General features: G+C 36.9%; 1 protein-coding gene and 1 pseudogene across 7 annotated transcripts in view; both read left to right on the forward strand.

Annotated features, from left to right (window-relative positions):
* ADAMTS3 (ADAM metallopeptidase with thrombospondin type 1 motif 3) overlaps positions 1–15,285 on the forward strand; it is a 259,971-nt gene that overhangs the window by 180,302 nt on the left and 64,384 nt on the right. For all 7 annotated transcript variants that reach the window (XM_042936209.1, XM_042936210.1, XM_042936212.1 and 4 more), the window contains one exon: positions 14,151–14,350. In XM_042936209.1, coding sequence (XP_042792143.1) covers positions 14,151–14,350 — 200 coding nt within the window. The remainder of the gene's footprint in view (positions 1–14,150; positions 14,351–15,285) is intronic.
* On the forward strand, positions 4,424–4,530 carry LOC122218872 (annotated as a pseudogene).

A 15,285-nucleotide genomic window follows, 5' to 3' on the forward strand; every position in this document is an offset into this window, starting at 1 on the left:
TTAGATTTTTTGAATTAAAAATGCAAAAAGGCCTCATTTTCCTGTTCATAAGGTGATTTCTTTTTTGAGTGAGCAGTTTTATCCGCTTCTTGAGGCCCTTGTTGTTGATTTTAGGAAATGTCCCACAGTGAGCCCTGATTTAAAGGATTTACTTCTTGCCTTCACCACTGTAACATGACTTCCTGCAGTTCACCCCCAATTTTCTCTCATCTAAATATGATGTTTTTAAAAACCTAGTTTATAATTCTTTATAAAACTCAGTGCAAAACATTTTCAGTGAATATTTCAAACATTGCGTTCTTTGGACTATAAGGTGATGCCTATGTTTGCTAAGGTTTTAGTTTTGTTTTTTGTTTTTTATTTCTCTCCATGTTTGTGTTAAGTAACAAGCAGCATTCTGGGGGGTAGGGGATCTACTCTTGGACGTCAGTTTCCTTCTATAAACACATTTACAGTACCTCTTGGCTCAGCCAGCTTTTTTTTTTTTTTTTTTTTTTTTGAGGAAAGTGCAGAATTTACTTCATATTGTATGATGCAGTCATGCCTATGGCCATATATTATTTCTGATCACATCTATTATGGTTATAGACGAAGAATGCCCACAGTGAGGGGAAAAGGGAAAATTCTAAAGATCACACACACATTCTTCCTAGTTACCCTATCCTGAGGGAAATCCCTCGGTCAGCTTAGGATACATTTCATTTGATCATAACAAGAGTTTTTATATGAAAGTGTAACTATGACAGTTTCATCTTGGCTAGGAAAATCACAGGTATTATTACCATATGAGATTTTTCTTACTAGCTTAAAAGAAATCATCAGTTCATCATGTATTATTCATCTTGAAAATAAAAGTGAAAATAGGGTTGTAATTAAGACTCCCAAGTCCTTGGCAAAGAATATCCATGAATTTTCCTTGGGTAATTTTTAACATTCTCTCACATAGGTGAACGACACTCCCTGAAGAATATATAGTTCATGTATTTGTTTCATCAGCCAGCTTTTAATGGGCAGAGGAGTTCACATTGTTTTAGGAGTAAGGTGAACAGAATATACATATTTTTTTGAGATCTACTGAATGCTGCTCAACCTTAAATATCTCTTGCTTACATATGATATCCTATGTTGCAAGGACATATTCAAGGAGATTTAATGTCTTAGAAGAGTATGATTTCTTTTTTAATTAAAAGAGTGTTGTCAGGGTTTTTACACTGAGCATTTCACTGCTAATTCCACAAGTCCAAGTAAATGTGTGTAGAAAGCTATTTGGGGAAAGCTGAATTGCTAGAGAGAATTCTAAGTCCTATTACAGAGTAACATGCCTATAAATCCAAGTTTCTAAACTACCATATGTTCTTAGCAAAACCAAATTAAGTGAACTTCTGCTCTTGACCATGGTGGAATAACAAAGATTAGATATACTCCCCTGCTTAAAAAAAACAGAAATGAACAAAATATGAAACACCGGTTTGCAAGGTACCGGATACCTGACAGTGAAGGCTAGGGATCCCTAAGAGGTGAGAAACAAATGACGTGAGCCTCAGTGTTACCCCAGTTTACTTCCTAGAGGGGTTTTAATCTGAATCTTACGGAAGGACAACCAGGGTGAGCCTGACAGGCACTTGGAGTGGAGATGCCAGAGCTGAGAGTCTGGGAGATGAAGGTGGCCAGAGTTCACCAAACTATAAGAAGAGAACTACACGCGGTAGAATCCTGAAGATATCTGAAGGGGTTCCCCTCTAGTATTCATTCAAGTCCTAATCAGCACATATATGTGAGGAAATTATGCAAAGTTGGAAAAGAACCACCTGAGGGGATTAGCGGTAACTGTGGCCGTGCTTCCATGGGGCTGGGAATAATACTTGTTCAAACTCTGCAGACTGGGACATCTCCTAATTGACCTAGCATTGGCTAGTGCACACAGAGAGGGCTTCCCTCAGTAGCGATGAATAATTAGCTCTAGCTGAACGTGGCTCTGGTCCTTTCTGATTGATCTTAAAAGCAAGACCTGAGAAAGGACCAAACTGTTTTGAGGTAATTTGACTGCATCCAAGAATAAAGCTCAAGAATACTTATAGGAACACAAATACATCCAGCAACCAACAAGGTGAAATTCACTGTGTCAGGCATCTGATCAAAATTAGCAAGTATGCAAAGGAATAGGAAAATACAACCCATAATGATGAGAAAAATCAATCAGCCAAAACTGACCCATAAGTGTCAGAAATGTTAGAAAACAATGCATTAAAGCAGCTCTTAAAACTATTTCATATGTTTACAAAAGCAGAAGATATAAAAATACACTCGAGTTTTTTGCTTCCATACGATCAGTACTATGTGGGAGAATGTATAATAGACATGTATTTATATGGCTAAAATGTAAATATAACAATATTTCTTTCCTCTGTGTATTTTATTTGTTAGACTAAGAATAGTTTTATTTTAGCAAATTAGTGTATTTAGTGGAAGTTCACATTAGGAATGGCCCAACAATTTTATCTGAATGCAAAATATGCCATGTTATTAAATATAACTTGGATAATGTTATATTGGTGTTAGGAGTTACACTGTCCCATTCATAGTATTGGATAGCAAATACTGTTCTGTCATAATTTATCTTAAATTGGCAATAATTTCTATGTCTTAAAAATATTGATTCTATATGATAGGATTATAAACTTGACCTTTCCATATTTTGGACATTAACCTATTATTGGACATACCATTTGCAAGTATCTTCTGCCATTCAGTAGGTGGTCTTTTTGTTCTGTTGATGGGTTCCTTCACTGTTTAAAAACTTTTTATTTTGGTTAGTCTCAATAGTTTGTTTTTTTGTTTTGTTTTGTTTTGTTTTGTTTTGCTTTTGTTTCCTTTTCCTTAGACATATCTAGAAAAATATTGCTATGGTCAATGTCAGAGAAATGACTGCCTGTGTTCTCTTATAGGACTTCTATGGTTTCAGGCCTCACGTTTACGTCTCGAATTCATTTTGAGTTTATTTTTTTATATGGTGTAAAAAAGTGGTCCAGTTTCATTCTTTTACATGTAGCTGTCCAGTTTTCCCAACATCATTTATTGAAGAGACTGTCTCTTCCCCACTGGATATTCTTGCCTCCTTTGTCATAAATTAACCATAAGAATGTGGGTTTGTTTCTGGGGTCTCTATTCTGTTCCTTTGATCTATGTGCCTATTTTTGTGTCAGTACCATATTGTTTTCATTGCTTCAGCTTAGCAGTACATCTTGAAATCTGGAATTGTGATACCTCCAGCTTTGTTCTTTCTCAGGATTGCTTTGGCTGTTCAGGGTCTTCTGTGGTTCCATACACATTTTAGCATTATTTGCTCTAGTTCTGTGAAAAATGCTGTTGGTATTTTAATAGGGATTGCATTGAATCTGCAGAATGCTTTGGGTAATACAGACATCTTAACAATATTAATTCTTACAATCCATGAGTGTGGAATATCTTTCCATTTATCTGCGTTATCCTCAACTGCTTTCATCAGTGTTTTATAATTTCCAGAGTATAGGTCTTTCACCTATGCCTTAACCTTTGGTTAAGTTTATTCCTGGGTATTTTAGTCTTTTTGGTGCAGTTGTAAATGGTGCTGTTTTTGTAAATTTCTCATTCTGTGACTTCATTGTTAGTGTAAAGAAATGCTACTGATTTCTGTGTACTAATTGTGTATCCATAGTTTGTTCTTTTTTATTGATGTGGAGTATAAATAAATCACAGTTTGTTTAAAAAAATAACCTTTCATCTGAACATAAGTTAAAACTGGTCAGTATTATTCAAATGAGCATAGGACTTCCGGTTAAATACATGTAGGTGATCACTTCAATATTTTAATTTTATGGGTAATGTGCATTTTTAATTCCATGTTTATATAACTCTACTTTGGCAACAATTTATTGGTGGTAGCATAGTATAATTCTGTTGTAACACAATAAAAAGGCATAAAGTGAGTTTTTAAACACTTAGGATAAATTCTAGTTGGTGTTGTGGATGCGTAAATACTTAAATAATCTATATGTCGTTTACCCAATCTTTTATAGGTTGTTTATAAAATATGGAAACAGGGGCGCCTGGGTGGCTCAGTCGGTTAAGCGGCCGACTTCGGCTCAGGTCATGATCTCGCGGTCTGTGAGTTCGAGCCCCGCGTCGGGCTCTGTGCTGACAGCTCAGAGCCTGGAGCCTGCTTCAGATTCTGTGTCTCCCTCTCTCTGACCCTCCCCCGTTCATGCTCTGTCTCTCTCTGTCTCAAAAATAAATAAACATTAAAAAAAAAATTAAAATATGGAAACATAGATAATATTTTATTTTTCAGAGAAGAAACCAAAGATGTCCTTGATGATATTATGTACATTTGACTATGCCTCTAGACTTTATGAACACCCTGTGCTCATATTTAAATGGCAAACGAATTGCTTCTCAGCCATTTAGCTAAGATCAAATGTAGTATCTGTTCTTATCAGCTTACAGTGTAAATGAGAAGACTATGTCTTATTGTAATAAATTACTAGACTTCTACATTGTCATGAAGTATTTATATCATAATGCAGTTTGTCTTATGGTGTAATGCATTTTTCCATGTAAAATATGTTTTAATTGTGAATCATATCCTTGACCAAGGATTTAGCAACAATTATAAGAATGATCAATCATTTATGGTCAAGAAGGCAACTTTAATAATCTAAAATAGGGAAGTCATGGCCCAATGATTAATTATGGAAATTTAGCCAGGAAGAAGATTTTAGTGACCCTCTAGCACAGCTCATTTATTTTATAGATAAGGAAACTGAGGCTCAGATAAATTTGGCATCTTTCCCAGATCAAACAAATGAAGCATAGCAGAGCTGGGCCTAGAGCTCTGTTCTCTGTATTATTTTTCTGTTGTTGCATAACAAATCACCAAGAGCCTAGTGATTTAAAACAATAGTCATTTATTAATTCACAGCTCTGTGAATCAGAATCCCAGGTGACTGGACTGGTTTCTGTGCTTAGCTCTCACAAGGCCAAAATCAAGGTTCTAGCCAGGGTGAACTCCTGCCTGGAGGTGATGGGAAAGAATCCACTTCCAAACCCATTCACCAAGTTGGCAGAATTCAGGTTCCAGTTGTTGTGGGACTGAGGTCCCCATTTCCTGGCTAGCTGATGGCTGGAGTTCACTGTCAGCAGCTAGATACCTGTCTCTGGTCCTTGCACAGTCTCGCTCCATCATCAAAGCCAACAATGGTATGTTATTTCCTTTTCACAGTTCAGATTTTTTACCTTCTCTTCTACAACCAGTCAGGGAAAGGTTTCTACTTTTAATGACTTATGAGATTAGATAAGACCCACCTGGATAATGCCTTTTATTTTATTTTATTTTATTTTATTTTATTTTATTTTGTTTTATTTTTATTTTTTTGATGTTTATTTTTGAGAGAGAGAGAGTCAGAAAGTGAGCAGGGAGGGGCAGAGAGAGAGGGAGACACAGAATTCCAAGCAGGCTCCAGGCTCCAAGCTGTCAGCACAGGGCCTGACACGGGGCTGAAACCCACAGACCACAAGATCATGACCTGAGACAAAGCCGGACAACCTACTGAGCCAGCCAGGTGCCCCTATGCCTTTATTTTACATTCAGCTGTGCATATAACATAATCAGAGGAGTGATATTTCCTCATATTCACAGGTTCCATGGATCTTTGTGGGAAACTCTGCCTGGTATATTCCTGAATTTATTGTGATTTTCTCTGTATTATACCATGCAGCCTCATACTAAGAGATCTATAATATAAATATAGATTAAAAGTTTACATTTATGTATAAAAAGCTTATCTATGTATCACATAAATATAACATTGATATTCATGTGGCTCATTCTATCACTTTACAAGATCTCTGTCCATTTTCTATCTTTTTCTGAACACCTTTATCTAAAATTGTGCCTTCTTCATTTCACTCTTATTCCCCTTATCCTGTTTGACTTTTCTTACCCTGCTTCATCTTTCTTATCTCTAGAATGTCAGTTCAGTGCAGGCAAGCTCCATGTCTGTTTTGTCTACTGTTATTCTCTCTGTGTTTAGAACAGTGCAGGCCCACGCCCTGTTCTTTAAATATTTATTGGAAATATTATGGCAAATGTTAATATTCATAGGTTGGCTATAATGACTTGTTTAATTTTTATTAACTGGTTCCAGATGGAAAAAAATTACTATGCTCAAATAGGGTTCCGGGGAAGTCTTAAGTGAAGAAATTGCACATAGGAGGCATCTGGTAGACATAATTTGAGCTTTGAAATTGGCATCTGTGAAATGGAATTCTCTCTCTCCTTTGAGCTTACTTAGAAAACTAACTTCTAGCAGTGTCAGATTGCTAGAATGCACTCCAGTATACTGAGTGTGGGGACTCCTTCCTCTACTCTTGGATTTAGTAGAGGTCAGCTACACAACCAGAAGTAAGAGGGATTATGATTTAGTCGAAAAGAAAAGAGAGATGGTAATTAAAATGCTATTCAATGTACAGAGGGATAATATTTGGAAATTAAAAAACTGTCCTGTCTTTCAAAGTTAAGTTTTAGCTGAGTAAGCAACAGAAGAAACAAACTAGGAAACAGATCACTGGTAGCAAAGCCCTTAATTTCAAGTGAGATAAAGAGAATAAAATAATTAATTTTGGAGATTAAACAGAACATGTCAACCTTTTCAAATGATGATGTAGCCTAAGAATAGTTTATTAAAGAAGAGTGGGAAGGAAAATGAGGACAAGTGATGACTCTAGTAGGAAGCATATAGATGGGTTTATTTATCAAGGTTCATTTAGTTTCAGTTGTTAGGAACTAACATCAAACAATTGTAAGCAAAAACAATTTTTTTTTTTAATTAGTAAGAGAGAAAATGAGGTGGCAATAGTTTATTGACTCATGAAATTGAAAAGACCAAGGTTTCAAGAATGGTTGAATTCAGTGGCTGAAAGTCATCAATGGAACGTTAAACTCTTCTCTCCATTAGTAATCTTCCCTTTCCTCTTCTTGCATTAAATTTAGGTCAACAACTATCCCTGTACTAGTCCCAAGCAGCTTCCATATTTTATTCTTCCAGTTTCAAGCTTACTAGAAGGAATTTCTCTTTCCTAGTAACTACAAATAAAATAATCCTAGGTCGTAGTTTAATTGGTATGATTTAGACCATTTACCCATCCATTAACCAATCACTAGAGTCAAAGAAACAGAATATAGTACTTGTCCATGCCTGCGTCAATGCCCACTGCTAGCACTGAGTACATAGGGGTGGAGTGGGTGGGTATAAATCTGTATAACTATGTGGACCTCTTGGAGAAAGATAGATTCTCCCACTCCTAGAATTGCCAGATTTAGCAGATAAAAATACAGGATTCTCATTTAAATTTGAATTTCAGATAAACATTGAATAAGTTTTTAGTATTAGTTACATCCCGTGTGATATTTGGGACATACCTATATTTTAAACAGTGTTGTTTATATGGAATTTGAATTTAACAGAATATACTGTATTTTGTCTGACAACTCTGCCCACACGCAGACATCTCAGTGATTTATTCAAGAAACAGTTGGAATGGGCTAGGCAATCCACAATGATGAGCATCCCCTACCATGGGAGTGAAGGGCTGTACCTTTCATGAGAATGCAGAAGTGATCTCCAGGCAAAAAGGTTGTAATAATAATAAGGGAAATGAAACACAACCTGCATTAATACAAACAAAGATAGAATAAAAGAGCCCACTGGAAGATTGTTGCTAGGGAATGTAGGAAGAGGAGGATCTGAAAGGGAGAATTCGGCAATGTGGGTTGCCTGTATGACATCTGTTTCCCTCTCTTGTTTTATTTCAAGGCCTTCTCCCTTGATCTTCAGTGAAGGCCAGCCTTGGGTACAGGGGTTGACTTCTGATTGGACTAAGACTTACGTGGGGTTCTGTTCCTCTTATCTGTGAATGATTTTTACATGGGCATGTGACTCAATTCTGGCCACTGAAGCATATCGTTAAATGTACTGGGCTTCTAGGAAAGATTTTTGCCTACTCCTCAGAAAGATGTGCACGAAGATACAATTTGTTGTACCTGGCTCTGATGCTGGAATTGGTGCTGCGAATTTGAAATAATGGAAGAAGCCAATCTGGAGACAAAGTTTATACACCAAGAATGACTGAATATGAGAAGATGGAAAGTGCCTACTTGATGATCTGTCAATAAACTAACTCAGGAATCCCCTGACCTCTGGGACTCTTGTAAGGCCAACAAATATGCTTCCTGATTGCTTAAAACACTTTAAAGTTTTATTTGCAGCTTGAAACATTTTAACTGACATACAGGAGATTCATGCTAAAAGTCACAAGTTTTTATGTATTGGAGGTGACTTTTCTGTTTTGTTTGTTTGCTAATGGCCATAAACTAAAATCATGAAAATCTTTTTGTTTTCACTTAAAAGGTAAGATGTTTTCCATTTTAAAAAAAGGCTGTATGCTCTCCCTTAAAGTAGTCAGTGAAAACAAAAGCAAACATGTACTTTAGAATTAGAACTTATGGGGAAAAGAAATCACGGAAACTAATATTCATTCAATGGTAATGTCTCTCTCTCCCTTTTTTAAAAAAGCAACAGTTACTTAATGAAACTTCAGAATTGACATCATAAATTGGCATGAATCTAGTTCTTTGAACTATCATTATGGAATTTCCTAGTTGGTGAAGGATTCAGCTGCTTTTCACAGAAGTATTTTATATCTTGGTGGAATGATGCCCCCATATACAGAGATGCTGTTAATGTGTCTTTTTAGGAATTATAAAAATATAACTTTTTAAAAAAGATGTCAATGGGAAAATCACTACTGGATATTGTAAACAGGTCAACACAATATAATTCCTCTCTGCTTCTGATGTTAACATATGACAGTTGTTGAATTTTATGCCTATTTTTAGCTCTGATCTTAGGATCTCCACCTACTATTGGAAAATCCAGCTGGTAGCATCCCAGTCACTTCATTTTTACAACCATATTCTGTTCATGAAGAATGTTAAATTTATACATACAGACTCATTCTATGTTTATGGTTACTGTGAAATATTTTCTTCCTCATTTTCTGAAGTAGATGCGCTGTAAAGAAAGCTGGGACATTTTGGTAAAGTGAACCTTAGTTTCTGATCCACTTATTCACATAAAAATTGACTGGCATTCCCAAATGGAGCAGGGAAGCATGAGGAATTTACATAATAAAATTATCATCAGTGTCCTATCTCTTAGGACTAGATTCAGTGACATACAAAAGAAAACTCAAACTTGGCCTAAGCATGATGGAAGGGCTCTCCCCCGTGTGTAATAAAGGCTGATGCTAGGCAGTCCAGGGCTGGGATGCCAGCTCCATAGTCGTTGTGGGGTCAGATCTCTTTTTTATAGCTACCCTTTCATACTAAGCACATGCCTTGAGTGTAGGGCTACTTCATAGAACGCCTGACATCGTGTCTACATTGCAGGAAGCAGGAAGGAATACTGAGTAAAGAACCAAAGGGTCTAATCTACCAAGATGAATCACATTCCTTTGAGGAGCCTTGGGGGAAGCCTTTCATACCAGCCATTTTAAGCCACTGAAGTATAAGCAATACTTCTGCTTATATCTCATTGAATTATTCTTAGTCACGTGTGGTCCTTTGTGCCAAGAGAGACTAGGAGTGACTTTTAGCTGGGTTCATTACCACCTCAAATAAAATTAACATTCTTCTCCTTAGGGAGGAGAGATTGGATAGAGAAGAGATGATTCTATCATAGTCTGACACCGTATGCTTGAGATTACTTTTTAACCCCTAATGTAGTTGTATCAGATTCAGAACTTGATCAGAACTTGTACTTTTCTAATTTTGCCTTTGTCTCCTGACATTTTTTAGACTATAGAATTTCTTTTGGGGTGGGAGTAACTTCACCAATCTACACTTAGATATCCTGCAAATATGATTAGGTATGTAGATATGCCATATTCCATCCTGAAAATGTCTTAAGCTGAAGTGTTCATAATCAGCAAAACAACCTATATTCTACTTTATCTGTTTGGTAAATTCAAAGTACTGATTTAACACTAATAATCCTATCTTCAACACTAAAAATAACTATATTTATTTTGCCTTAGTTGGTCACCTATGCATCCCCAAATATTATATACCTTCAGTAACATAGGCTTTGTAGTAAAATTACTTTGTTGAAAGTTCACATACAATAATTGGGAAGGTAGGGAGTACAGAAAGGGGTAAAATCAAAATGTTCCCAAAATGTTAATTAATTCATATCAATAACTTGAAAGGTAAGTTGCAAAAATGTTTGAAAAAGTGAAACTCACTCACTCTAAGTACAAAGAAGGACTGACTTTGTTATTTCTGGGAAATTTGAGAGGTACTATGAGCATCCCTTTTCTGGAATGAAGCACACTGTACCTACTGCAGGGCCTTATTTATTTATTTATCTTAAAAATGTCCAGCCTTTCCACTGATTCTGTTATCACATCCATCATTATCTGCTGTCCAACTCAGCTACAGCCATTCAAGCCACCTTGGATGCACTTACTTAAGAGGATGCCAACAGAGTGCCACCACAGATCCAATTTGCTACTCCCAATGCAAAATGTAACTATGCTTTCCCTTCCTGAACTTGCCTATTGCCTTCTCTGTGATTCTTCTCGCCCCTTTTTGCAGTAAACAGATCTGATGGGTGTTGTGAGTGTGGACATGATTAGCATGATACTCACCTTTAATTTTTCCTGTTCCTGTATTTCATGGGGCACAGAAATAATGGTAGAATTAGACACAGAGGCATCTTAGATTTTGCCAAAGCATGTGTCAGCTTTTAAACTCGGAAGCTTTCTAAAGGTGTAAGCTATTACCCACAGGTATGTTCTGTACCCTGCCTAGATCTGCTTAAACTAGAGATTGTGTGATTCCAGCCTATATAATGGTTTGTGACTACATGATACAAACTCAGCTCCATTCTGAATATAATCGAGTACGACTTTGTGGTTCCCAGAGTTGACACCTACAGACGTGCCAACTGGTTCTTTAGCTTCTCAGGGTCTGCTATGTGTGAGTACTCAATAAATATGCATTGAGTGAAAATCAGCACCATCTATAAGCAGACTGTGTCCAGTTTTGCTTTAGGTTTTTTAATCTACTAAACAAGTTTGTCCCATTGGAGGTCATCCTAATTTATCTGAAAGTAAACATTCTAGATTCTTTTCTCCTTGTACCAACGTTATGCTTTTGGGGAAATATTGTTACCCTTATTCTTTCTAAAGTTATTAGCAGTTCAGATTTCCCTTCACTAATTCTAATTTTTTTTCTGACCTCTATTTAAAAAAACACTATATCTATTTGATTTGTCATATATAAATAAAATGTAGAAAGCTATAAAAGGTGTAGGAGACTTCTCTTAATGGGAAATCATAATCATCATCACGATAGTAGTAACAGTGAATGCTATTTGTTGAGCACTTACGTCTAAGCACTGTACACGGTGCCTTTATTATAATCGTCCCTTCATAGCAACTCTGCAGATTAGGTATTATCCCATTTTACAGATGAGGAAAGTGAGATTTAGAGAGGCTAGGCATCTTAACTAAATTTACATTGCTAGGATATGACACTGCCAGGATTTGGAGCCAGGTATGTCTGATTACAACGCCCATGACAGTTACCTTACAGAGTGGACATGCTGGGAAAATTTCTTTGTGAGTGAAGATATTTCACAGCCTCAGAATTGTCTGTAATTAATGCTGGTGTATATGGATAAAAAATTCCAGAAATTATTCCCCTGTCTTTCTTTGAAACGTTTGACGGTACTCACTTTAGGAATCATAGAAAGAGCACTGTACAGCACAGGGGGGGAATAGGGACAGGAGTATTCTTGACCGAATCAAGGCAATGGTTAAAAGAAAAAGGCTTCCTTCTTCCTTTCCAGGTTCCTCATGCAATGGAAAAAGAGTTTCTCTTCTCTTACCAGAAAACCACCTATTTAAGGAGGGATTCAAAGGCCAAACCAAAGGTGTATGAGAGCAGAATGAACTGTCTTTCTGAAATAAGTATTCAGCCTTCTCCATTCATGCATCAGACTTAATGATATGATGACATTGCTACTATATTTGCATTGGACACTGTCACTGGCCGTTCTGCCAAAAAGAGCCATTTTTAGAACTGGGAGCTCGTGTATGAGTTTCCTGTTTGTACACTAGCTATCACAACCTTTCGCTTTCTCAAGTGTGTGAAAGGCTTGAGGTTGAATTAGGTAAAGCTGTTTGCAGGTGTAGTCTCTTGCCCTCAATGTGGGTTACAGTGCTTAAAAACAACTTTTGAGGAAAACTTTCTGTTTGATGTGGATGGCAGCGAGAGCTATTTATGTATTGTGATTCCCCGATGAGAAGAAAATTCCCAGCTAATGATCTAGCATTTGGGCTTGGGTCAAAGTGAATTACGGTATGGCTTTCAAACCTCAGTAGTCCCTTGCCCATCCCTGCAAGGGAGAGTTCTGGTGTTTCTGTGTGTTTTTTAATAGTGGAAAGGGTGTGAATAAAATTTGTACTTCTACTACTTCTAATCCCGTGTGGCTAGGGCTTGGTCATCAATCTTCCCGGCCAAGAGACACCTTTTTTTTTCCCCCCTTCAACCTTACTAAAACCACAAAGGTGGAGAGGAAAATGCCTATTTGTTAATGTCAGACACCGATTCAAATGGCTTACAGGCCCTAGTGAAGCATGAAGTAAGACTCCCATGAGTCAGAACTGGTTCTTTCAAACTTGTTTTTAGGTATGGGGTTGTTATAGGCATCAGGGCAATTTGTAAAATAAAATCCTTTCCAGCTTATATATATTTGAAATGGAAATGAATTTTGCTTTCAGTTTCGTACCAGCAGTTTTGGAAAATATCTTTTGTTTTGGCTTCCAAGTGATAAATTTTATTTTTCATTTCACAAAAACATTTTTCTTCACCAAAAGTATGGTAATCTGAAAGTAGATAAACAAGATAACTAGAAATTGAGAATGCCTCTCTCATTCTCTTTCTAGATAGATAGATAGATAGATAGATGTATATGGATATTTGTGTGTGTCTCTCTTTCATGTGTGTGTATGAGAGAGAGAGAGAGATTTATTTGGAAAATAAAAAAAATAAATAGCTTCAACTGTATTAAATAAAAAAATGTTTATTCTTTTATTTTGCTTTGGATGTAGGTATTTTCTGATTGACTTCTTAGTTTGGTGTCTCACAGAGTCACATATATAGCTGTTGAAGTGACCTGCTATCTAGATGATGCCCAGTACAAATGTGGAGACCTGTGGTGTCTCCCTAGCATCATTCACTAGAAAACCATCCGCACAAGAAATAAAGTAATATGTTGTGACTAATAGTTGTAGCACCAGATGCTCTTGTGTTGCCATGCTTTAATTTGGTTTTTAAGTTAAGGCTACTGGTAAAAGGAGTAATTTAAATTTACATGATACAGGAGCACCTGGGTGGCTCAATTGGTTAGGCAACTGACTTCGGCCCAGGTCATGATCTCATGGTTCCTGAGTTCAAGCTCCACATCGGGCTCTGTGCTGACAGCTCAGAGCCTGGAGCCTGCTTCCGATTCTGTGTCTCCCTCTCTCTGCACCTGCCCTGCTCATGCTCTGTCTCTCTCTGCCTCTCAAAAAATAAATAAATGTTAAAAAAAAAAAAATTTAAATTTACGTGATATAAATTCCATCCCTTGAGCCTAGGATTATAGGGACTTAAATTAATCACTCTAAACTTATCAACACATGATTTTTTCGTTTATCATCTCCATGTATTTAATAAGTACTTGACAACTGCTCTGTCTGTATCCCCACTTTCTTTGCTCTGCACTGATGATGCAGCTAGAGGAAGACTAAACTACACCCTCTTCTCGTCTGGAACATTCAGTGTGGCCATGGCGCTTCCTGTTCAATAATATTACTTTACCCTCAGTGTTGCTATTCCATGTTGAATCAGCACAGTCTGTCCGCTCGTATGCATGTGGACGATCTGTAAAGCAGCATCTTAGTGACTGGAGTATAGTGACCCCCTAGACGATTCCTTTTTTGTAAAAAGCTGTTAGAAGTCCCGTCGGGGAAGCTGAAATGCCTGAGTTCCTTTTGTTTCTTAATAGAGTCGGATCTGGAAGGCCTTGACGATGTAGATACTATTTCCAGCAGCATTGAGCAGCAGCTGAAGGAAGCAGCAAGGCGCCGCAGACACGCGGGAGAGAACGATTACAACATTGAGGTGCTGCTGGGGGTGGACGACTCCGTGGTCCGCTTCCATGGCAAAGAGCACGTCCAAAACTACCTCCTCACCCTGATGAACATTGTGAGTAGCGACGCCTCTCTGAGGTTTTTTGATCTTTTAATTCACTTCTGTTCTGTTCGTGTCTTTTGGCAGCCTATGTGAGGACTCCCACGACCTGCCCCACATCCCAAATGTGGACATAACTGCATTAGATTCAGATCTCGATCTCCGGATTTAACATACAAGAATGCAAACATGAAGGAAGCATGAAACGAAATTTTCTTTTGGGTAATTGGCTAGTTTTCCATTGTTATCAAGGGGAAATCATAAATTTAAACAGTTATAATAAGATGGAACTATACCATGAATTGTGATTCTCATTTTGTTTTGAGGATAATCAAAACTCTCATGACTTTGTCCACCCGCCTTGATCTGGGCCACGAAGGATGAAATAGCATCAGTTTGTATCCTAGGTGGATACTTCTTGCTAGAGCTTTTGAATAAGAGTGATATTTTTCAACATTATACAAACTGAAGGTAATATATGTACAAGCATGGTCAACCCTTGGCTGCACCACAGTAATAAAGAGCTCTTTAAATTTTTCCTTTATTTCTCCTTTATGAGCCTTAATCATAATGCAGAGGAAATTTAGTCCACATCCTAAAACTGGGATTCTCTTTTTCCTTGTAAATTGGCAGAGAGCAATTGAGGACAAATAGTATATAAACCACCTACTTCTAAGAGATAATTGAGATAGTAGTATACTCCATTTTATATACTTTACCTCCTAGAATTATGAAATACTTATTTTACTGATCTAGCAAATTTATTACCTAAGCCTATTCTCTCTTTTTCAATTTTTGATTTTAATTTAATGTCTTTAGTTATCTATATTGTTTACCTTCTTCTTTCCATGGTTCAGATTCGATTTCAAATTATTACAATGGAGAAGAATAATTATTAATATTATTAATCATTATTTTATTTCCACTAACATTTAAGCCTATATGTTAAA

The sequence above is a fragment of the Panthera leo genome, chromosome B1 (genome assembly GCF_018350215.1).
Source record: "Panthera leo isolate Ple1 chromosome B1, P.leo_Ple1_pat1.1, whole genome shotgun sequence".
Classification (NCBI taxonomy): domain Eukaryota; kingdom Metazoa; phylum Chordata; class Mammalia; order Carnivora; family Felidae; genus Panthera; species Panthera leo.